A 22,751-nucleotide genomic window follows, 5' to 3' on the forward strand; every position below is an offset into this window, starting at 1 on the left:
TCAGAAGGGGTTTGGCCAGTTGGGGAAACCAGCTAAATCAGCTGAAGACATCTTGCCCAGGCTAGGATCCTAACTTAAGACCAGGCTTGGGCTTGTTTGAGAAGATTTTTCAAAAGGTTTTTCAAAATGCAGTTCTGATATGTTCTGCTTTAATTGTATTTTTCTCTTTATGTCATGTGCATGATCAAGTAAATATGGCTTTTTGCATTTTATTTCTCCACTTACATCTGTAAAGATTTATTTTTAAGAGGATTTCCCATGTTTTTTTTTTGTTTTTTTTTTACAACAATTGAGATAAAATGGGATTCTCTTCATCGCTTTTCCTTTGAGAAATGTGTATGTAGTGAAGATCTCCTATATAATGAAAAACCAAGTTGATACATAATGGAGTGTATTTAATTTATATCCGCTTACCAATAAAAGTTACCCCTTTTCCACCAAAGCAGTTCCAGGTGCTAGTTCAGAGCCAGTGCTATAGCCGGTTCTTAGTTGGTTCGACTGGCGAGCCCTTTAAGAACCGGTTGCTTTTCCACAGTCTAGAGAGCCAATACAGAGCCAGGTCTTACGTCACTGAATACGTTTCATGTTTCGGATCACTAGCGCGGCACAGCAGGCATCTGTACAGAGCATCAGCGCCACGCAGATCGATCGATCGGCACACAACACACTAAAGCACCGCGAGAGCGATCCAAAAGCCGTCTGCTTTCCAGTCGCTCCCGCAGCACCCCGATATGGCTCGCGCCGACCGGTCCGCGCAGCGCCGATCTATCCCGGACAAGCCTAAACAAACTATCAGCAATGGGGGACGTTGCGTTGCTATTGATGTTCATGGCTTTGCGAACCTACATCGGCATCCAAACACGGCGAATCAAAAGTGTTAGCGTTTAGCTGCCATTTCAAATATGGCGGTCCAAGTTTCGGTTCGTCTTGTTGGTCACGGTAACCCCGCCCCCATCTCCTGACGCAAGCGGTTCTTTCTTCTAGCCCAGCAATGTTGTGGTGCTACTTACGAACCGCTTTTACTGGTTCGGAGCTGGTGCTTTGGATGTCGAAAAACAAAGAACCGGTTTGAAAGTAGGCTCTGGCTCCGAACCAGCACTGGAACTGCCTTGGTGGAAAAGGGGTAAGTGTGATCTCTCAGATCAGGAGATGGGGGCGGGGTTACCGTGACTAACAAGACGAACTGAAACTTGGACCGCCATGTTTGAAATAGCAGCTAAACGCTAACACTTTTGATTCGCCGTGTTTGGATGCCGATGTAGGTTCGGAAAGCCATGAACATCAATAGCAACGCAACGTCCCCAATTGCTTATAGTTTGTTTAGGCTTGTCCAGGATACATCGGCACTGTGCGGACCGGTCGGTGCGAGGCATATCGGGGTGCTGCGGGAGCGACTGGAAAGCAGACGGCTCTTTATGCTTTTGGACCGCTCTCGCGGTGCTTTAGTGTGTTGTGTGCCGATCGATCGATCTGCGTGGCGCTGATGCTCTGTACAGGTGCCTGTTGTGACGCGCTAGTGATCCGAAACATGAAACGACCTGGCTCTGTATTGGCTCTCTAGACCAGGGGTTTCAACCTTTTAGGACATGCGCCCCCCCAAGTTTGTCTAATTTCACTCGCGCCCCCCAAGTGTGCGAACATCATTCACATGTTGTTTGCTGCGTTTCCAGTGCGTAGCATTAAGAAACATAAACATATAACCAGCTTACCTGATTCAGTGTGATGGCTGAGCCTGTTTCTGAGATAACATGCCAATCCGTGGTTGGATCTCTGACATGACTAACCGTAAATTTTACACCATTCTCACTGTCGCCTAACAGCGGGAGTCAGATTGCCCCCTAGCGGATGGCTGAAGATTTGAAAGCTCGTATTCATAAATCTTCAAGGCAATGTCTCTGAATTAATTGACGCTCGCGCCCCCCTTGACAGGTGCTGGCGCCCCCCTGGGTTGAAAACCCCTGCTCTAGACTGTGGAAAAGCAACCGGTTCTTAAAGGGCTCGCCAGGCGAACTAACTAAGAACCGGCTATAGCACTGGCTCTGAACTAGCACCTGGAACTGCTTTGGTGGAAAAGGGAAATAGTGTTTTCCTCTGGGCTGCTGACACAAAGGCCATCCCAGTCCTACTTATCTCTGCTTGTCAATCTAATCCTCTTTCTGAGGGGTGCTTATTATATGTATGTGACCCCATAATAGCCCCCAATCCCCTAAACACACAAGCAAAGAGTGCTGCCATGACTATATGAGCAGGTGGAAGGGAGTACGAATTGGTTGTCTTGTTTTAATGATGTAGTGGGGTGAAGAACAGCTTGTAGCCCTTCACTTCACAGCTGTCTCTCATTGTTGTCGCAAGCAAAACAACGGATAAAGGTACCCTCATGAGTCACAGTCCTGAAGGAGGCTGGGTGTATCTGTACAAAGATCAGTTTTCATAGGCATCAGCTTCATGTGAAGAGGACAGGTAGTATCTGTGACATCAGCAACACTTTAGACCGCTTTGTTTTGGCTGGTCTGTTCTCAGGAATATCCATCTGTATTTTATGACCTGTAACTTATGGTTAATCGCAACAGAACATGTTAGATACCAGGAAATGTTCTGTACTTGAAGGCTGGTCAGTTTTTGTGTATATTTTCATTAACAACACGGATATCTTCTTGCTTGTCCTCCAGGGCCTGTTTTTGCACAATCAACAGTAGCTATGGCTGATCTTCATCAGGTGTTCCTCGGCTGAGGAGGAGTAACTAATGCACTTCAGCACCTTTTACCAAGATCTCAGTGAGCGGCTCCCGCAGCTGATGACCAAAGACCCCTGCCCTCACCCACACCCAGCAGGACTATCCAGCCTCGCCCCTCTGCACCGGACAACACCATGTTCCAGAGGTTCACCAGCATCTTGTTTGGAGACTCCCTGGAGGAGGGCAGTGGATGTCCTGTGGATCCAGACTTCAATGAGAAGGAGGAGGACGATGAGTGGATTCTGGTCGATTATCTAGGTGAGAGCGCTTTCTTGCATTTCCTGTTTTTGAACTGAAATATGGATCTTGTGTAAGAGCTTCTCCCTAAATGACCTCTGTATTTCAAGTAATTGTAAAATTTTTAATGCATGTTTGTAACTTTTTTTTTTTTTGTGGACATTGGTGTATGTTATTCCATTTCCAGTGTCTTCAGAATCTTTAGTCAAACTTGCTCTTCCTCTGAATCAACTTTCTTTTTCTGCTGATGTTATTTAGGCCAGTGGTTGTCAAACCTGTCCTGGGGACCCCCAACCACAGCATATTTTGTATGTTTCCCTCATTTAACACACCTGATTCAACTCATCAGCTCATTAGTAGAGTCTGCAAGACTTGAAATGGGTGTGGCCTATGAGATAGACATACAAAATGTGTGGTGGCTGGGGGTCCCCAGGACAGGTTTGAGAACCACTCACTTATGCCATACCATCCATTAAATAATGTTGAAGTCTGCACGAAATTGATCAGCTCGATTTCCAGTTTATATAGGCAAGTTTTGCAATATCGCATTTTACTGTCAAATTTGTCCAATGATGGACATAAAAGGGGTTGCAAACTGCATTTTGCATCGACTTTACATCCAATGAACAGAATTCCACTTATTTTCGCCCAAAATTAGCGCAGACTGGCTATGCAAACGTCCAATTATTCATGAGAAGACCCTCTATTCATGAGAAGATTACCTCTAGATACTGATGACTTGGTCTGCAGGAGCCATAATACAGATATCCCTGGCACAGACGCGATGCCCTCATTAACATGATGCCTCTCATAAGCTGCCTGCCCAAATACAGGCCTTCTCATATTGTGTATGTGTGTGAATATTTCAGGTGCAAGGCAATCTAGATGGTCCAGTTCCCTGTTTTAGGACAGGGGGCGACAGACATGTTTATGGGCAACAACGCTTTTAGCCTGTCAGACAAAAGTGTCTATGGTGGGGTCTACGATAAAATAGGACAGATTAAGTTACCTTTTATGAACAAAGCGAGTCGGCCTTGAACACGGAACGATTACCAGCATCAATCGTTGCCTGAAGGCTGAGGTAGACATGACGGAAATGGAGATTAAAAACATTTATCTTGTTTCATAACCATATAGCTTGACGGAAGTAAGTGAGTGGTTTCCCATCATGGTCAGAGGAGTAAAGGTTAACTGGCTTCTCAGGGACATTGAATAGGGCTGTAAGAGGGTTAAAAGCCTTCTTAACCAGCTGAGTTGAGAATATGTTTGATGTTATCTGGCAGGACGCTGCAAGGCTACAGATAAACAAGGTGTGGCTCTGTGCAAGGGAAGCCCTGTGTGTGCTATAACACCATGTTATGGGTCTGGGACCCTCTAATCACTAGTTAGTCTTGTTACATTTGGTGTAAATATAAGGTGTTATCACTGTAATTTCACATTTGTCACATAAACTTCTTGTGAAGGCTGTCAAGTTTCTGCAGTGTTTGTTCACTTCTAGTTCGATTACACTGCCCTCTAGAGGCCACTAAATATAGAGCGTCTCAGAGGCCCTGCCCAAAAGCCAGCTGTTTACACCATTTCTGGTTACCTGCCAGGATCCACGAAGAGTACAAATAGAAGTGAAGTGTGTGCAAAATATTTTACTCTCTCAATTCTAAACATATGAGTTGTTTTCGATAGAACTGGTGAGACTTAAATTATATAGACAGAGATATCTCAAACATGTTCAGATGTTTTCAATATTAACCCGTGATGAATTATGGTTTTTCAGCATTCCAAGTTACTTTGTGTGATATACTACACTCTACATATGACTTGGATGAAATATAGGCCTAGTACTTCAGTGTCAATGGGATTTCCCCCCCCCCCCATTGTATTGTCAGATAGCTTTTTAAAGACACCGTGAAATAAAAATGGACAGTTAATTTTTTGTATTGCAGTGTTTATAGTAAAACATTTATCTGGGCACATTATTCTTCCCCTTTTTTCATTTTTCCCCATTTCATTTTTTTCATGTGTCCTCGTAATAATTTTTTTTCTTGCTGAAGAAGCCCTTTCACTCACATTAGGGAAGAAAAATTATCACAATTTCCATTTCATGCTAAATTTGGGGTTTTATGAATAGTGTGAACAGTACAAAATAAGTTAAACACTGATGTTTAAACGTCACAGACAGGTTAAAATCCAATGAACTGATTACTATAGGAAGCCATGTAGTAACATCATCTCTGCTCCTGTAGCGAAGGCCTGCTCCGATGCATGTGGAGATGATCTGGTGGAGGTGTGCTCTGACGATGTTGCTCCTCTGGACTCTCCCGTGCTCTGCTCCTCTCTGGATTCGGCGGCAGACACTGACGCAGAGGATGGAAACTACTTGCGTCTAGAGGCGACATGTGGGATGGAAGAGAGCTGGTTCATCACCCCTCCGCCGTGTTTCATGGCTGGAGGCAGAGCTCCGGTCCTGCTGGAGACCAGTCCTCTGGAGAACCTTCTGATCGAGCATCCCAGCATGTCCGTGTACGCCATTCACAGCCCTCGTCAATGACCTGCCAAGGATGGCAACCGTGAGCCATCGATTTTAAGGTAAAAGGCAGATTGACAGTTTTGTGTGTAAAAGTTCATTTACTTCTAGATGGTTATCATCACAGAAAAAAACCTGACAGGGGTTTATTCTATTGTGCACTCTCAGAAAAAATGTACAAATTTATAATATAATATGTCCCATTTAGGGAAAAATAACATACAAAGATGCACCTTTTAGCTATTGTATCTCAGGGTACCACCCCAGTGACTGCTTTGCACCCTTTTTTGAAAGTGTATCATTATTATTTTATTTTGCAATAGCAACTGGCTGGATGTACATTATCTTGCTTAATACATGGCCATAGAAGTAAATAAATGGTCATGAAATATTGATTTGAGTTGAAATATTTTATTAGCTCAAATCTTCCACAAAGTAAAACAGTTCCTAACAAGCAGCTTTGAGCCAAGACAAAAAATTTTAGGGTTAATGTACAATCATACAACTTATTACATGTCTTTTCACGAAATAAATAACTATGTGGATATGAAATATTGATGTAAATTGGAACTGTTTGTGTTATAATGCATTACAGTCTACAAAACAATCATCCTCGAAAGCACCAGACCTCAAAATGTTGCGTCTGATAAATCATTATAAAAAATGTCAGAGGGCCATGTAATAATGTTATATAACAATCTGAAATAGTTGAATCTCACAGATTCTGTTTGGCTTTGCAGATCTGACGTTCAGCGCCGGCCCAGTCACCCTTCTGGCTCCTACACAGCTGCTCTGGTCGCTGCTCATGCCGGGTTTCTGGAGCAGACCAAGAACGGCCGCTTGGCCCAGCGCATCCCTGAAAACGTGGAGCGCCAGCAGCTGTCCCGCAACGCCCTCCACCGCCTCAACCTGGTGTGCGATGCCGGAGCCAGACAGGCCAAAGCCACCGGAGCTACATTCACCAGCCGGGCCAGAGGCAGTACAACTACTGAGACGGTCCCCACTGCACTCCCCTCGTCCTCCCCTGCACGCCATCCCTTCCACACTGGGAGAACTGGTCTTCTGCCAGAAAGAGTCCTTTAGAATCAATGCCATAGGTCACTTTACTTCACGGCAGGTTCCGCTCCATCTGAATGTGTCTGCATCATGTTTCCTTTATAAGCTCCATCTGGTTCTGTCTTATGTTATGTTTCATGAAAATTGAATAACCAAGTGTTTTGTTACAGTGAGCACGATTTTGTAGTGCTCTGTTGGAGCATATGTAGGCAGCTTGGCACTTTCAGTGCCTTTAACTTGTTGTCTTTGGAGGCTTTTTTTTTGTTTGTTTTTTTTAAGCCATACTAAGTTCAGTCACATCAGTGATGGAATCATCTGCAGCATTTTTCTGGTTGGGAAGGAGCCTGCCTGTGATTCTGTAGATCAGTGCTTTCTTCCTCTTTGTTTTATTTTTTTTTTCTCTTTTAAAATACTGGGTTTATTATCACTAAAAGCCTTGTTTCCATAGTAGATTTCAAAATATGTAAAATGTATAAAAAAAACAAACAAAACTTAAAATATTTTCAAAAGAAAAAAATATTGAATATATTACATATCAGTATGAAGTTGGCAAGAGTGTGTGTTATCTGTATAGATATGTATGTAAGCAGTTTTTCCTATTTTTAGTGACTGATTTGATGTATGACTGTGTAGTGCTAATTTTCCAACAGGTGAAAAACAAAAAAAAAAAGACATCAAGTGTTGTAATGTTAATTTTCATGTTTGCTCTATATCTGCAGTACATGTCTCAGGGTTATCACTGTTCACCTTTGCTCTTTGCTAAAAATGCAGATTACTTGCAGATGGTAAATTGTCTCTGTACATACTGGAGAACCTCTAACTTGTGTATGTTACCTTGTGGAAATATTTGGAATTGATGTAAATCTTTAACATAACATATGTCTCACACTTTGACTGAAAGCTTGCTCCTCCGAAGACTGTGAAAACAAACTCTTTCTCTTAACTGACTGTTAAAGCCTTTGACGATAGAGTGAAACTTTTAGCATTTTTTTTTTTTTTTAGTTTTCTCAATGTAGTGAGTATTGAGTTATATGCCTTTTTTCATGTTTTATTTGACTAGTTAGACATTGTATTTGCTGAGCGAAATATTTGAAATAGCAACGAACTTAAAATTCTTCGTAGGTTATGTTTGTTAGTCTTTATTCCTTTATCTCGCGCGACCTGGTGTTGTAAATTTCCAGTAACACTGCCAAGGTCTGCCTTAAAGGAATGAAACTGAATTCAGTAACTCTGACATTCAGTCGAATGCATATTACATGCATGAGCAACTCAAGGAAAACACCTAAAGCTTTTCTTTCGCTTGCTGCAGTCTGTTGAGCAATATATTGCATTTTCTGATATGTTTTATTTTCTGTGGACGAAGGGAATGGAAGGGACATAAGGTTCTCTTCATATTCCTCGAGTAATACTGGAGAGGCCCTCTTTCCCTATGTCAGTAGACGCCTGCTATTTGGTATTCATAACAGGGATTTCATTTTGCCTTGAATTGCATTTGGGGATCATGTGCCTTCCAGGTGAACAGTATGACAATGCATCCGTGAAGAACTTGAAATTTGTCCAAAGGGACACAAACAAATGTAATTTTACTATGCACAGATTACCTTGTCTCTGTGAGCCACTTGCTCTGTCAACTTTTACACAAAATGTAGCAAATGTTTTCTGTGTTTAATGTGTGAAGAAAATTCTCTGTGGCATTGCTAAGTTTTAGACTATGCTTTGGTCTTTTTTTTTTTTTTTGTTAGTTTACTGTAATAATACAGGACTTTGCCAAAAGTGTAGGGTTTTAGCATTATTGATCTTTTTCTTGAACCGATATGTTTTGGATACATGTCATACACAGACTGTTTTATATGAGTAGTATAATTTGCAAATCGATTGTTAATTTCATATGTCTCGAAACCAACTATTTGTCATTATGTATACTCCCTTCTCAATAAATGTTTGAATACGAAATGAAGCTTTCTGCTTTTTCTGTTTGTAAACAGAAATGTTAAAATATTATTATTTAGTCATTTAGCAGAATTATTAAATAAAATATAATGACATAAGTCTTTTAGACTAGGTAGGTGTTTGCATGTTCAGGCATCGTGTAAGTTACTGTAACTTAATCACCACACCAAATTATAATGAAAGGTTTCCACTCATGAGCATTTCAAGAACCCATCCCAGCCTGTAACTCAACCCAACTAATCTCTAAAGAATCCCAAGCCATGATTACTGCAAGCCTATTATTCATTGTACCAGTGTGGGTATTAACCTTAATATAGTAGATTTCTAACTGTACCAGTTCAATCATGCCCTCCTCGTTCCACTCCTTGATGCAATGCAGTGCTTTCAGAGGTTACTGATAGGGTCAAAAATGCCCAAATATACTGATTTAAAATGCTTGGGTAAAAATGTCAGTTTAATAAATTTAGTTTTACTCTTATTGAACATTTGATATGCAGTATGTGACCCTGGACCACAAAACCAGTCATAAGGGTCCATTTTTTGAAATTGAGATTTCTACATCATCTGAAAGCTGAATTAATGAACTTTCCATTGATGTGTGGTTTGTTAGGATGGGACAATATTTGGCTGAGACCCATCTCTCACGTTCTCCACTCTTCCCTCACACACTTGGACAGCAACAATGGGAATTATGTAAGGCTGCTATTCATTTAGTATAGCTCAGCTTTCAACACTATAGTCCCCATCAAGCTGGCTTCTAAACTCACAGACCTCGGCCTAAACTCCTCACTCTGTGACTGGATTCAAGACTTCCTCACCGGCAGACCTCAAGTGGTGAAGGTTGGCCAGTTCACCTCAAACTCCATCACTCTGAACGTAGGAGCCCCACAGGGCTGTGTCCTGAGTCCCCTGCTTTTCTCTCTCTACACGCATGACTGCGTGTCCTCTCACAGCTCCACATCTATTATCAAATTCGCTGATGATACTGTGGTTCTGGGCCTCATCTCCAACAAGGACGACTGCCAGGACAACTGTCTCTCTCTGAACGTGAGCAAAACTAAAGAGCTGATCATGGACTTTAGGAAGAGACAGCAGCAGCCCTACACTCCTCTTATGATCAGTGGGACCCCTGTGGAGAGGGTGAGTAACTTCAAGTACCTCGGTGTAAACATCTCCGAGAACCTGACTTTGACTACACACATCCAAACACAGGTTAAGAAAGCCAGGCAAAGACTGTACCATCTGCGACAGCTGAGGAAATTCAGGGTCTCACCAGCAATCCTGAAAACTTTCTATTCAGGGATCATAGAAATTTGACTCAGTGCATCTCAGTATGGTATGGAAACAGCTCCAATCAGGACTCCAAAGCACTACAGAGAGTTGTGCGCTTAGCGGAGCGCATCTCAGGGTCTGCTCTCCCCTCTCTGCAGGACATCTACCTCAAACGCTGCAAAAATAGAGCTGTCAAAATAATCAAGGACTCAAATCACCCTGGTAACGTCTATTCACTTTGCTTCCATCTGGTAAGCGCTTCTGTAGCCTGATAGCAAAAACTGAGAGACTTAGGAGGAGCTTCTTCCCCCAGGCCATCAGGCTCCTAAACTCTAACTCTGTGTCATAACATCACTTGACTCCATGTAAATATCACCATATCAATAAGTTATTCATAATTTTTCTCTACCTCATATTGCTGCTATTTAAATACCCTGTACAACTTTTTGCACATTCCTCATATTACAATTTAAGTCAACAACATACTGACCTGCACATTTATATTTATATTTTTTATCTTTTATTTTATTTTATTCTCTTATTTTTTCTACTTTTCTTTTTCTTAATATCTGTATACTTTATAATTGCACTGTCCTTGGAGCGGACCTGACCTACATTTCACTGCTGGTTATACTCTGTATAATTGTGTATGTGACGAATAAAAATCTTGAATCTTGAATTGAATTTAAAAATCTGGAATCTGAGGGTGCAAAATTGCCTTTAAAGTTGTCAAATTAAGTTCTTAGCAATGCATATTACTAATCAAAAATTAAGTTTTGATATATTTACAGGAGGAAATTTACAAAATATCTTCCTGGAACATCATCTTTACTTAATATCCTAATGATTTTTGGCAAAGAAAAGAAAAATCGATCATTTTGACCCATGCAATGTATTGTTGGCTATTGCTACAAATATACCTGTGCTACTTATGACTGGTTTTGTGGTCCAGGGTCACACATTTTAATTGATTCCTAATCCTCTTGTGCCTATGACCTGTAGCATGTATAGTTTTATAGTCTCTCAACAATGTTGAATGAGCAGCTAATACAGTGGCTTTGATTACTGATTAAAATCACATGTAAAAAATATATATAAATCAGAATAAACCATATTAGCTTTTTTGGATTTTTTTTGTAATTGCTTTAGTACTTGATTTGTATATGATATATAATATTTTAATTAATACTTGGGTGATACTGATTTATATGGCCAGGGAAATGTAATCTTATTTCCTCACAAGTTAAAATGCATTTTATTACATTCTTAATAAGAAAGTTAATTTCTGAATGTGGCAGTAGCTTTTGTACTGGACGAATTGTTTGGAAAGGTTCTCTTTCGGAATTTTCATAACTTTGTTTTGTAAATGTTGATGCAAAATAGAATGTTGGGGATGTCTGCATTTGGAAAACATGCAGCACGTGAAAAATAAGTTATTTATTTCTATATTACACGTAGCAATATTTCCCCTCACCCCGGATGTGACGTATTTTAACATACACAATACAAAAGGGTGAGCGGGATTACTGTTTGAAGAATCCGCGCCGTTTTCACCTCCCTCCAAAAGCTATTCCTAGGATTCTGTAGTTTTTCAAAAGGTTAAAACAAAAAAAATTAGCTCGTTTAAGTAGAGCTGCTGCATTGATCTTGAATCGACGGAACTGTGTTCTCTTGTGTGTTATTCTCTGGTGCAAAAGAGGTCAAATGTATGTTAGCGTGTTCATGCCATTTTTGCTTTATGCCTGCTTTATGAACAATATAATAATGTAACCTGTGGCTAGAAGACATTACAGAATCAAGATAATTTCTAAAAAAAAGGCTTTTGGTGATAAATTGACATCTATGCTTGTGAAATGCAACTAATATTATGATAAGATTAGTGGTAGGCATCATTTTCAGTACGCCTGTCAGAATAAGCATCCTCTCGTGGGTTTGTTTACAAGAGCACGTTGTTTCTCCCAGAATAACCATGATTGGTCAAACCGATTCAACTCCCCGCCCACTAGAAGCTGTCAAACTAGGAAGTCAAAAACTCTTCATTATTTCATACAAATGCGACTTTTAACATACAGACCTACTCGCATATGATGCATTAGGTCCTCGAGCCCCGGATTCGTTTAACCGGGAAAGCAGGAAAGCGCGTTTTTTTACATATTTAAACCAAAGGTCGACGCGGCTAAAAGCAAGTCTACAAAACACAAACATTTCTGTAGGTTTCTCACTAACAATCAATATTATCGTTTCTAATTCCATGTAGATTTTTTAAACCATCACACACCAGGCAACCTGGTCATTTTTAGCCCCAAAACACAATGGTATACAGTTTTTCGGGTTGTTTTTTTAAAGGCTGAAGAGAGCGCCGCGCATGCGCAGTAGCCGCGAACCCCTGGACTATATAATGCTCGGTGCCATCCATTCATTCATTCGCGCTGAACACTGCGGTAAGGACACTTACTTTAGCCTTCTTTCACCTGTTATCTTTATTATTTTAATTTTACTTCGTTAAAATCGTGTGGCAAACATGTTTTAGCAGGCACGGTGCTGTTGTTTTATGTTGCTTTGGCTTTAAAACCGAAGTATGTGCCTTTTAACTTAGTCATGTACGACAAAAGTTGAAGATCCCTTCGGGACCCCTTAAAGCAGCTGTTTTTAGATAGATTATTTAGCAGAAACCGCAATTCATGTGTTTAGAAGTATCTCCTAGGCAAAAGTTGAATGTAATATCGACCTCGGAGGGAGGATGTTGCTGAAAGTTAGCCAGCTCTGCTAGGCGCCAGATCCTTTGGACGCGCGTTTGTAAACTCGGTCTGAAATTGGGAAAATAACTGATATTGTGAAAAGTGGAATGGGGTTTCCACACACTAAAGAGTTACCTGAACTGTATTTTGGGTTAAACTGGTGTTTAATGCGCTTTAAATACATCTTCGATGGGTTTTTGTGGAGGCAGCTGTAGTCTCCCGCTTCATGTAAATTGGCGCGGACTGTCCTTTCATAAACCTACAAAACTGGATCATGTATTTCTGGTTTCTGTAAAAACATCAGATCATACTGCTGCTTGTGTAGACATTGCATTTACTCTCAGTGCCTTTCGACTTTATTTGTAATTCGTATGAATTATAATAATTCATTCGATATTTCTGGTCATGCCTGCTTCTCTCTGGTCAAATGGCTGAAGCTTGAGTGTTTATTGTTAAGCCGTTTTTGTTTTTGCAAGTATTTCTCTTATATATAACGTTAGATCTATAAATACGTTTTAGATGTGTAGTAACTAAGTTACATGATTCCTAGTTTAGGCTGAAAACGTGCTGGTTAATAACAGTAACGTTTTGTTTCTGTTTCACAGGAGAAAAGCACACCATTTGTTTAGAAAATGTCAAGACTTTGGTAAGAATAGTTTCTTTAGTTGAATTTGTTCGTCAAATGTTAACCCTTAAAACCCAATAACGTTACTCATTTCTTTATACCTTTTGTCTTTTAACAGTAGTCGCAACACATTACAAGAAAGAAATGAAAATGCACCAGAACAAAATAAACCGCAGAGGAAAAGAAAAGGCGAGGTGAGACTACGATTTATTTTCAATATTACTGAAACTGCAGTTCTTCAGAATATATGCAAATATTTAAATATCATAACCTTTTTTTTTCAGCAGTGCAATAGAAGAGTCCCGTCAACATCTAAGAAACAACACTATGAAATTCAGGTGAGCTGATGATATGGATTATTATAAGTATTACATATTTGTACATTATTCGTATTATGTTTAAAACTGCCAGACTGGTTATATTAAGCATAAGTTTGCATGGCAATAAAATGTTAGTTTTTCACTAGCAGTGTGTTTATTATGCAGTAATTCGGTCATCGTAATCCTCCCACGAAAAAAAAAATCTTATTTAATTAATTACTGAAAGTTTAGTATTCTGTGTATGATCTTTAGTATTCTTAACGATTTGTTTAGCAGCTGCTGTATTAAGTTCATAAGCATAAAATGTGCTTTGATGCCTGAAAGGATATTCCTTTGTAGTTATACTAAATGTAAATTATATAAAATGTACACTAAACAAGGTTTTATAAATGCCTTATGTTAATTTAGTTGGCTAAGTCCTATTCATAAAATCTAAATGGAAACACTTTTCTTTTTCTAGAACCGGTGTTTTGGAGGTGATATTAGTCCCAGTGTGTTAATCGAAACTCCTCATAAAGAGGTTCATCAGGAGACCGGTAATCTTTCTGGATTCAAGCGCTTCAGATTCAAGAACCTCTTTGTGAAACCCTCTCCGCTGCCATGCCTCAGGTAACACATGATCACAGCGTCTCATCCTGTGAAAAGAAGAAGAAATGCTAATAAATCCAAGTCTCTTACAGATAATGCTCAATGAAACAATCCGCTTGACAACATTATTACCCTTTTTCTGTTTCTTTGAGGAAACAATCCAGAATCATAGTGAAAACAAGTTGGCTTAATTTATTGCAACCACTTCAAACACTTCCTGAGTTATGTAATGCTAGTCTTGGAAGATTTTTATCACCAGCATTTTGCAATACGCAAGCATAATTCATCTATGAACATGTACTAAACACTCAACGAAACTAATTTGCTGTTGTCTTGTCAGTTGGGCCAGTTCAGATGATGTGTGGATAAAGATGCTAAACAAGGAGCTGAAGTACGTACATGACAAGGGCTTCATCCAGCAGCATCCGACCCTGCAGCCTAAAATGAGGTCTATTCTGCTGGACTGGCTCATGGAGGTATGTTTTATTATTTCTAATCCTATATATATTTATATAATTTAATTCACATTTATAAAGGGTTTTTTGTCTTGTCACCTGATTGTTTGTGTGTTTTTAATCTGATATTAATTTCTTTCTACACAGGTCAGTGAAGTTTATACTCTCCACCGGGAGACATTTTACTTGGCTCAGGACATCTTTGATCGCTTCATGCTCACTCAAAAAGACATCGGCAAAGATCAGCTGCAGCTCATCGGCATAACGTCACTCTTCATTGCCTCAAAGATAGAGGTACTTTGACATCAACTTAAATCTGTTTTTTTTCTGTAAGATTTGTTCGTAATACAAGCCACCTGGATCATCACAGAACTCCACAGTGCCGCTTTTCTCATAAAATGGGTCTCTGTTTGACAGGAGATTTACCCGCCAAAGCTCCAGGAGTTTGCTTATGTGACGGACGGAGCCTGCAACGAGGAGGAGATTCTTACTAAGGAGCTTGTGATATTGAAGGCGTTGAATTGGGAGCTCTGTCCGGAGACCGTCATCTCATGGTTGAAGCTCTACTCCCAAGTGGACTCTTCGAAGGACGATGCTAATTTCCTCATTCCTCAGTTCTCGCAGGAAACCTACATCCAAATCACACAGGTGAGACTTCAGCTCCTGTGAAGTAAACATTTATATAGCTGTTTTGTTATCTTGATTCCTCTTCTGACTCTTGAATCCTCTCTGCAGTTGTTGGATCTTTGCATTTTGGACATTAATTGTTTGGAATACCAATATGGAGTCCTTGCTGCTGCTGCATTTAGTCACTTTACTACTTTTGAAACGGTCCATAAAGTATCAGGTGAGCTTTCTGATCTTAGACATCCTTTAAGGATTTTCAGGGTTTCTGCAGCTCTTAAAAAGTTCTCTTAAAGTTTCCCCTATCTACAAATTAAGGCCTTAAAAAGTCTTAAATTGTAGAGGGAGGTCTTAAATTCAGAAAGCCATGGCATTAAATGTTACATGCTCTGCAGAGAATGAATATCTTTATCAGTATTTTGGTCTTGTTTTCCAGTTCAAGTATTTAAACGTCCTTAAATCAAGATAAGTGAATGGAGACTTCATCAGCAGATTTGTTTTTGTTTTAGTTGCAAAAATAGTTTGATCAATTTTACAGAGAACAATACTCCTTATCTTGTCATTTTGCTTCTCAATGTATCTTGATTGATTGAATCTTTGGGCTTTTTGTGCTGGAAAACAAGATAAAGATACAGAGGAAGATCATGGTTTTTGCAATGCAATCAAAAGATACAGGTGAAGGTTTTTTGATGAATGAATTTTGGGCTTAAATTTATTACTTATTTTCTTTAAAATGGTCTTAAACTTCCCTTCATAAAACCTGCAGAAACCCTGACCTTTTTTGCACAAGTTTTTTGCATCAGTTGTTGATTTGTGCTAAATATTTAATTTTTCTTCCCCACCAGGGCTCACATGGGACAGCATATCAAGCTGTGTGCGGTGGATGAACCCATTTGCACGGGCGGTACGTGAATGGCCCAGACCACAGCTGAAGGACTTCAAAAAGGTGGCGGCAGAAGGTCAACACAACATACAGACCCACGTGGACTACCTCGCCATGCTGGTGCGTTCTCTTTCATTGTCTCCTCAATCGGTTTTAAGATTTAACGAGTTTTAACATGCTTTTTTGTGTGCGTGTCTTTTCAGAGTGAAGCGCATGATCGGCAGCAGGACAGCTTGGACAGGATGTCTCCGTTGGCTGTAGCTGGAATACTGACCCCTCCTAAAAGCACTGAGAAACCTGCTAATGCCTGATGGGTTTGAGGAGAACCTGCTATAGCTAGTCTTTATTTAATGCCATCACAGCACAACACATCCAGATACTAACAGCTGTGTGCGGTATTTTTTTTTTTTTTTTTTTTTGGGGGGGTGGTGGGCTTGGGGTCTGTACGAAACGAATCGAATCCAGGCTGAGATGCTGAAACAAACAAACCAGATGTTCAGATGTTGTGTGGAATTGAGGGAGAACCTAAAGTTTGGTTTCCCAGAACAGTATTTGAAGCACTCTAAAGTGCCTTCCATCGAAGAATGGCTTAATGTTAATGATCTCAGACTGAACCTGCTCAAGAGCTTCTGGTTATGTTGCCAGTGCAGAAGTCTGCACAGATGCTGCTGCTGCTTCATGGATCATATGTTACGGTTTTATGTTATGTAAATACAATTAATTTTATTGTGAGTGTGCGTGTGATGTGAAACGTATGTTCTGAATTTTGGCGTTAATGTGGTCCGATGCCAACCCAGCGGTGCTATAACTGGGCTTATTAAACAGGACAAGCCTGTACTACCAGCAGAATCGGTTATTGGCTTATTTTCTTAAACCTTCAGATCCTTGTGAACGTCATTCCCCTGTTTTCATTCTCAACATACTCCTGTAAGACTTGACTGTTTTCACCCCTCAGAAGTGAACTTACCAAACTGAATTTAAGCAAACTGCATATTTATTTCAGATAGATTTTTCGTTTTAATATTTGAATTGCAATTTTGTTCCTCAATGCCAAAGGCATATTTAATAATTTGTGGTGCTTGCTATTTATGAATTTAATGCCTTTTGTTTGTAGCATAGCTTGAATTAAATTTGACCTGGACTTGAACCAGTCATGTTAGCTTCATTGTTGATTTAAGAACAGTGTAAAAATGTACTATGAATTGTACATAAGATGTATATGTGTACAAATAACAATTTCAAGACTCTGTGTGTAATTTCCAGTGTGAAGTTATTAAAAGTGAAACGAGTCGTGTTTCTTTGTATTTTTCTCATGATCGAAGCCATTACTCCAGTCTTCACTGTTACATGATTCTGCAGAAGTAATTTTAATATGCTAAATTGCTCTTCTTACAATGCTTTTGTTGTGGGAGTTATTGTGTAGTTCTGGGAACGAGTGTCCCCTCCTCAGTGGGCTTCCTACCCCTGAACTCCCAACCCCCTGCAAGAACCTCTGAGACAAAGAACCCACTCCAAACTACACATGCTTTTACTTTTAATGATGTGTCCCACATACCACTGCATTAAGATGGCTTGGAGAACTTTAAGACAGATAAAGCTATCTTTACTGTACTATAGTAAAATATATACTATAGTACAGTATATATTTAGTGTAGAGTACATATAGTATGTGTGTGTGTGTAAATAAATACATATAATAAATAAAGCACAATCTAAGGTATAAGAACGGCCACGAGGATAAACCAGAAATGACACTCACTGTGACTTATGCAGCTCAAAAATTCAAAACTATATATATATATATATATATATATATATATATATATATATACAATTGAAGTCAAAACTTTACATACACCTTTAAAAATTTGCAAAAACAGGGTCATTTTTATAAATTCAACTATTATTTTCTGTTGTAGACTATATGTAAACATCTTTTATGTGAAATATCTTATTCAGGTCAGTACTAAATAAACAATAACATACATTTTGTATGATCCCTCTTATTTTGGTAAAATAATTCACATTTTGCAGATTTAACACTTATCAGATTTAGGGTTCAGGAAGCATGCAATAGAATGAGAGCAAACTTTACATGGTTCACATATCAGGGCGTTTAAAAAGGCTGGAAAACTCATGGAAATTATGTATATGATAATATAATAGATCGAAATGAGCAGGAAACTAGAGATCACGAAGCAACTTGCAAACAATACTGCAGAAGGGAAAAAAAGCCTGTGATTACTATAAATCACCGCTGGGTGGCAGTAAAACAACACAAACAAATCAGTGACATTGAGGCGTGAAATATAGGATCATAGGATGAGGAAACTACATGACAAAATAACCACGCTTTAACGGTTGCTCAAGGAAAACAGTTCATTTATTAAAATTCATATGCAAAAAGGAAAATGTTAAGGCCCTAGAAAAAGTATTTCTGTATTTACATTACTTACATGGTTCAACGAGCAGCACAGGTCTGTGATGGACTGAAAGGAACATTTCAAGTCAACTATAAGCCATTGTGACAATGACCTCATGCTCTTGTTAGAAGGTTTAAAAGAGGCATGGAGCCTGGACCTTTCCAGAAAAAGAGCAATGTCCATGTGTCTTCAACTCTATTTATGTTTCTGTATAGGTTTCGCTGAGCATTAATTAGAGGACTAACCTAACTGAAAAACCAATCTTATGGCTCATTGTTCTTACAAAATGCTGCCTGCAAATTTGAGCAGACTACTATTCGTTTTCATAACAATAAAAATAGAACTATACAGATCCTTTGTAAGTATATTGCAATTTAAAATATCCATACATTTTTGAATGATTGTATTTGCGCTGTCTGGCCACATTTGAACTTTTTAAACAGACTTTGACACTGGAGTTTCATCTTCGGCTACTCAGTACACGATACATTCATCTGGTGTTGTGAGACAGACGATAGTGTCGCCATGTTTCAGCACACCAGCATCAGAAATGATTGGCATCACACTACGTCCCTCGTATGATAAAGACAAAAAAACAACTACACGATGAATATTCATGGCAGAATGCAGATTTATACCGCCACTGACCGAAAGTAATGTAACTTATGCTCTTTTCGCATGAGCGGATTTGTGATTCATTGGCACATCAGTCACCTATGAAGTCTTTCGGTGTCTTCATGACCCTCTTTTGGCAAATTTATGCTTCAGAGTTCAAATTCAGAAGTGGGCGGCCATTACTAGTGCAGCTGGGTCCATTAAAACAAGAGTTTTGGTCAAGTGCAGATTTCTAAAATGTTGCGCCCTGATCAGTAAACTGCTGGGAGTAATGCTGCGCTCCATTCAAAGGCGGATGTGGGATGCATTTAATTTCAACCGTGTTTTGTGGTCTGATTCTCAGGCTCTGCTAGTGTATGATGATCTGGAGAAGATCATTTAGTGTTTTAAACCGTCACTGCAAACTGAACAGGTTTCATCAGTGTATAAATGCACTTTCCCAAACTTTAGGACAAATTTTTCTGTGCAATTTCCATGACATGTCCATTAGCTTTCCAGTAATTTATGATGACTTCGATAATTTTATTTAATTATTAGTTTTTTAAATAGTTTTTTTTTGTTGTTGAGATTTTTAGGATAGAAGTATTTTCTATCCTAAGAAATATTTAAACAGATTTTTTTTTTTAGGTTTTCCAGTACCATGGGTTCCCTGTTTAAGTATGGGGTCAGTAAGATATTTTTATTTTTCAATATTTATTTTTTTTCAATATAATTTAAGAAATTAATGATTTTATTCAGTAGAAATACATTAAATTGATCAAAATGACAGTAAAGTCTCATTACATTGTTTAAAAGCTGTTCTTTTTAACTTTCTTTTCATCAAAAATTCAGCTTTGCCATCAAAGGAATAATTGTTTTTTAAAAATACATTAAAATATAAAAAGGTTATTTTAAAAGAGTAATAATACTTCACAATTTATTTTTACTGTATTTTTTTAAACAAAAACAACAAAAAAAAATCCTACCGATCCCATACTTTTAATGTGAATTCATATTTTGGCAAAATCAAAGTTCCATGCAAGCTTCTAAGATGAAAATCTTACATAAAGTGCCATTCTAATGCACATTTCCAAAAAGAAAGCTGGATTTCCAAGTGGAATGAAACGCAGCATTAGTCACGTGTGTTCACTAAAACGCACCTAAGTTGTGACACGCTGGATGTGACCGAATACAATGTTCATCATGGTGAAGTCCTGATGATTCGCTGGCTTTGTTCCCTATCAGAGCAAAAATAAATACAGTACATTTAATATTTCACTCAATAAATAAAACAAATCAGTCCTCTAACCTCAGCTGCTCCTCGCCCTTAAAGCTGTGTGACTGTATCACGAATCAACAGAAACCGTTTCTTAGGACACATTTTTGTAGCGTTCAAACTGAACCCTAAAAAGGCTATAAAACACTAACACAAAAACAATCGCTGGGTTTGAAGTCGTCCGGTTATTGTTGTTCCTGGCTTTGGCTCTGCACCGTGTCCATGTAGGGGACGGCCAGCTCCGGTCGACGATAAAGCTCGCTGAGGCCTTCGAACTTGGAGCCCCAGCGCCGCAAGGAGTCATAGCTGAAGGCCTCCTCTGAAATAGCCGATCCCAGAGAGCTGAGGCTGCCCGCGCTGGAGCCCATTCCCTCGATGCAGTACACGTGGTAGTTGTCCATGGGGAACGCCAGGCTGTCGTTGTCAGCCTCCCAGATGATTCGTGACACGTAGCTCTTGAAGTCCATGGAGCAGTGACCGCCGCAGCTGGCGTTGTGGTGGTAGGGAAGGGTGGCTCCGTTGGTGATGTTTCCGCAGGGATGGACCTCCTCCTGAGAGCCCTGGGAGGACTTGATGAGGGGGGCGGTGGTGCAGGAGGAGGACTGGGACAAGCTGGAACACAGCGGCCTCTTCAGCTCGGTGATGTCATAGGCATTCTGGTGGACACATAGGCCACAGTTTAAATTCTGGGAAAGTGCTATAGGATCTATCGATTTTAAAATGTGAATTAAAAACTCTCTGGATTAAAAAAAGCAATATAAGAGGTCATGTGACCAAGAGTATAGGTTTGCTTTTGAACCAATGTATTAAATGGGTTTATACCAATGTATTAAATGTGCGTCCTTGAAAGCGCACAGTTTTCTAACGTATTTACTTTAACTTTTTAGGTAATATCAATGGTTTGATGTTTCAGATGCATCCGAAATTACAAAAACATATACGAATATTTAATTGTTTAATCAAAATTATTGCTAGGGACAGTTTGGTAGTCGCTGGATATTGGTAGGGACATGTCCCTAGTGTCCCCCCTTAACCCTACGCCCCTGCATGTGACAACAATATAGCATAGACTGCATGCTAATATTCCATTCTGAGCATAGCTGTGCTCTTGTGTAAATCATGTTGTGCAGATTGAAATTCTAAAGCGCTGAAAGCTGCCACCTAGAGGATGATGGCATGGCAGTGTAGCTGCTGATGGAGGTCATTCCCCTGACCTGAGTCTTACTGAAAGTAAATCAATATCTCCCCCGGCTGCCCTGTGTTAATGGAATACCTGGTCCTGCTCTCCTCCTCCCTCCTCGTTGTAGTTGAGGATGTTCTCCCGGATGTCCTCCCAGCTCTCGTGCTCCGCTGGGATGTGGTAAACACCTCGCTTGCGAAACTTATTCCGGCTGCCCTTCTGATTCCATACGGTCACTGCCACGAGCACGGCTGCAGAGGACAGAGAGAGAGATTAATACAAGAATGATGAAACCAGTTATAAAAAGTGTATTTTTGTTGGTGGAAGTGTGGATGCTTAATAAGGTAAATGATGATAAATACTTTGCAGCACATTTTACTTCCATAACGTGACATGCAGTAGTACTAAAGAAATTGAAAATGCTTCTATTTTGCTTATTTTATTTAATTTTTTACTTTTCAACTATTCAAAAAGTTTGGGGTCAATAAGTAAAAAAAAAAAAAAAAGAAGAAATTAATACTTTTATTCAGCAAGGATACACTAAATTTAAACAGTGAAGACAATTATGTTACAAAACACTTATATTTGAATTTGAGGAATTGTTAAGCAGCACAACTGTTTCCAAAATTGACAAGAAATGTTTCTTGGTCAGAAAATCTGCATATCAGTATGATTTCTGATGGATCATGTGACACTGAAGACTGGAGTAATGATGCTGAAAATTCAGATTTGCATCACACGAATAAATTACATTTTAAAATATATGAAAATAGAAAACAGTTATTTTAAATTGTAATAATATTTTACAATATTACAGTTTTTACTGTATTTTTGATCAAATAAATGCAGACAGTGTAATTCAATACAAAATATTTCAAATTCACAATTATTTATATATTAACAAATTATTATATTTACAAATAATATATATTATGATATTATATTATTTACAGATTTAAATAAGATTTTGGATCCCAGGTTTATGATTCAGAGATGTAGAAAAATATTATATTTTGATGAAAGTTTACAAAGATTTTTGTCTTTGGAATGATATGCACAATATGTCAATCATCCACAAAAAAAAGTTAAAGTAAACAGGGTCAATTTTGATTTTATTTTGACTTTCAAGTGCAAAAGTCTGATTGCAGGCTTCAGCTTTCACCAGCTCATGCAATCCAGTTCATGGATGGTAAGACTCCTCTTTTCAATTAAAGACAGATCAATCCAAAAATAACCCATCATTTTCTGCCAAATTTTTCTGAAGGCCATAAACC

The 22,751-nt window shown here is 39.1% G+C and overlaps 2 protein-coding genes and 1 pseudogene across 3 annotated transcripts in view; 2 read left to right on the plus strand and 1 right to left on the minus strand.

The window, feature by feature from the left end:
- The first annotated feature begins 2,764 nt into the window (after window positions 1-2,764).
- LOC306878442 (tumor protein p53-inducible nuclear protein 1-like) lies at window positions 2,765-6,630 on the plus strand (annotated as a pseudogene). The gene is made up of 3 exons (XR_013785864.1): window positions 2,765-2,993; window positions 5,213-5,555; window positions 6,234-6,630. The product of XR_013785864.1 is annotated as a tumor protein p53-inducible nuclear protein 1-like (transcript).
- Window positions 6,631-11,286: 4,656 nt separating this feature from the next.
- Window positions 11,287-17,316, plus strand: LOC306877553 (G1/S-specific cyclin-E2-like). Its single transcript, XM_079429385.1, has 11 exons — window positions 11,287-12,212; window positions 13,115-13,155; window positions 13,253-13,328; window positions 13,419-13,472; window positions 13,915-14,063; window positions 14,383-14,518; window positions 14,645-14,791; window positions 14,915-15,145; window positions 15,233-15,344; window positions 15,967-16,124; window positions 16,208-17,316. Exons 2-11 carry the CDS (start codon window positions 13,142-13,144, stop codon window positions 16,313-16,315), a joined length of 1,185 nt encoding a protein of 394 aa, XP_079285511.1. The 5' UTR covers window positions 11,287-12,212; window positions 13,115-13,141; the 3' UTR covers window positions 16,316-17,316.
- Window positions 17,317-19,752: 2,436 nt separating this feature from the next.
- LOC306878570 (neural-cadherin-like) overlaps window positions 19,753-22,751 on the minus strand; it is a gene marked incomplete at its 5' end in the record, with an annotated part of 129,391 nt that continues 126,392 nt past the window's right edge. Inside the window, 2 exons of the mRNA XM_079430997.1 lie at window positions 19,753-20,953; window positions 21,571-21,728. Coding sequence (XP_079287123.1) covers window positions 20,483-20,953; window positions 21,571-21,728 — 629 coding nt within the window. The 3' untranslated portion in view covers window positions 19,753-20,482. The remainder of the gene's footprint in view (window positions 20,954-21,570; window positions 21,729-22,751) is intronic.

This window comes from Barbus barbus (genome assembly GCF_936440315.1).
Source record: "Barbus barbus genome assembly, chromosome: 12".
Lineage (NCBI taxonomy): Eukaryota > Metazoa > Chordata > Actinopteri > Cypriniformes > Cyprinidae > Barbus > Barbus barbus.

Coding starts and splice junctions, on each gene's coding strand:
- LOC306877553 (XM_079429385.1), top strand. Junction 13,473..13,914: donor AACAACACTATGAAATTCAG/GTGAGCTGATGA, acceptor TTCTTTTTCTAG/AACCGGTGTTTTGGAGGTGA. Junction 14,792..14,914: donor TCATTGCCTCAAAGATAGAG/GTACTTTGACAT, acceptor TCTGTTTGACAG/GAGATTTACCCGCCAAAGCT.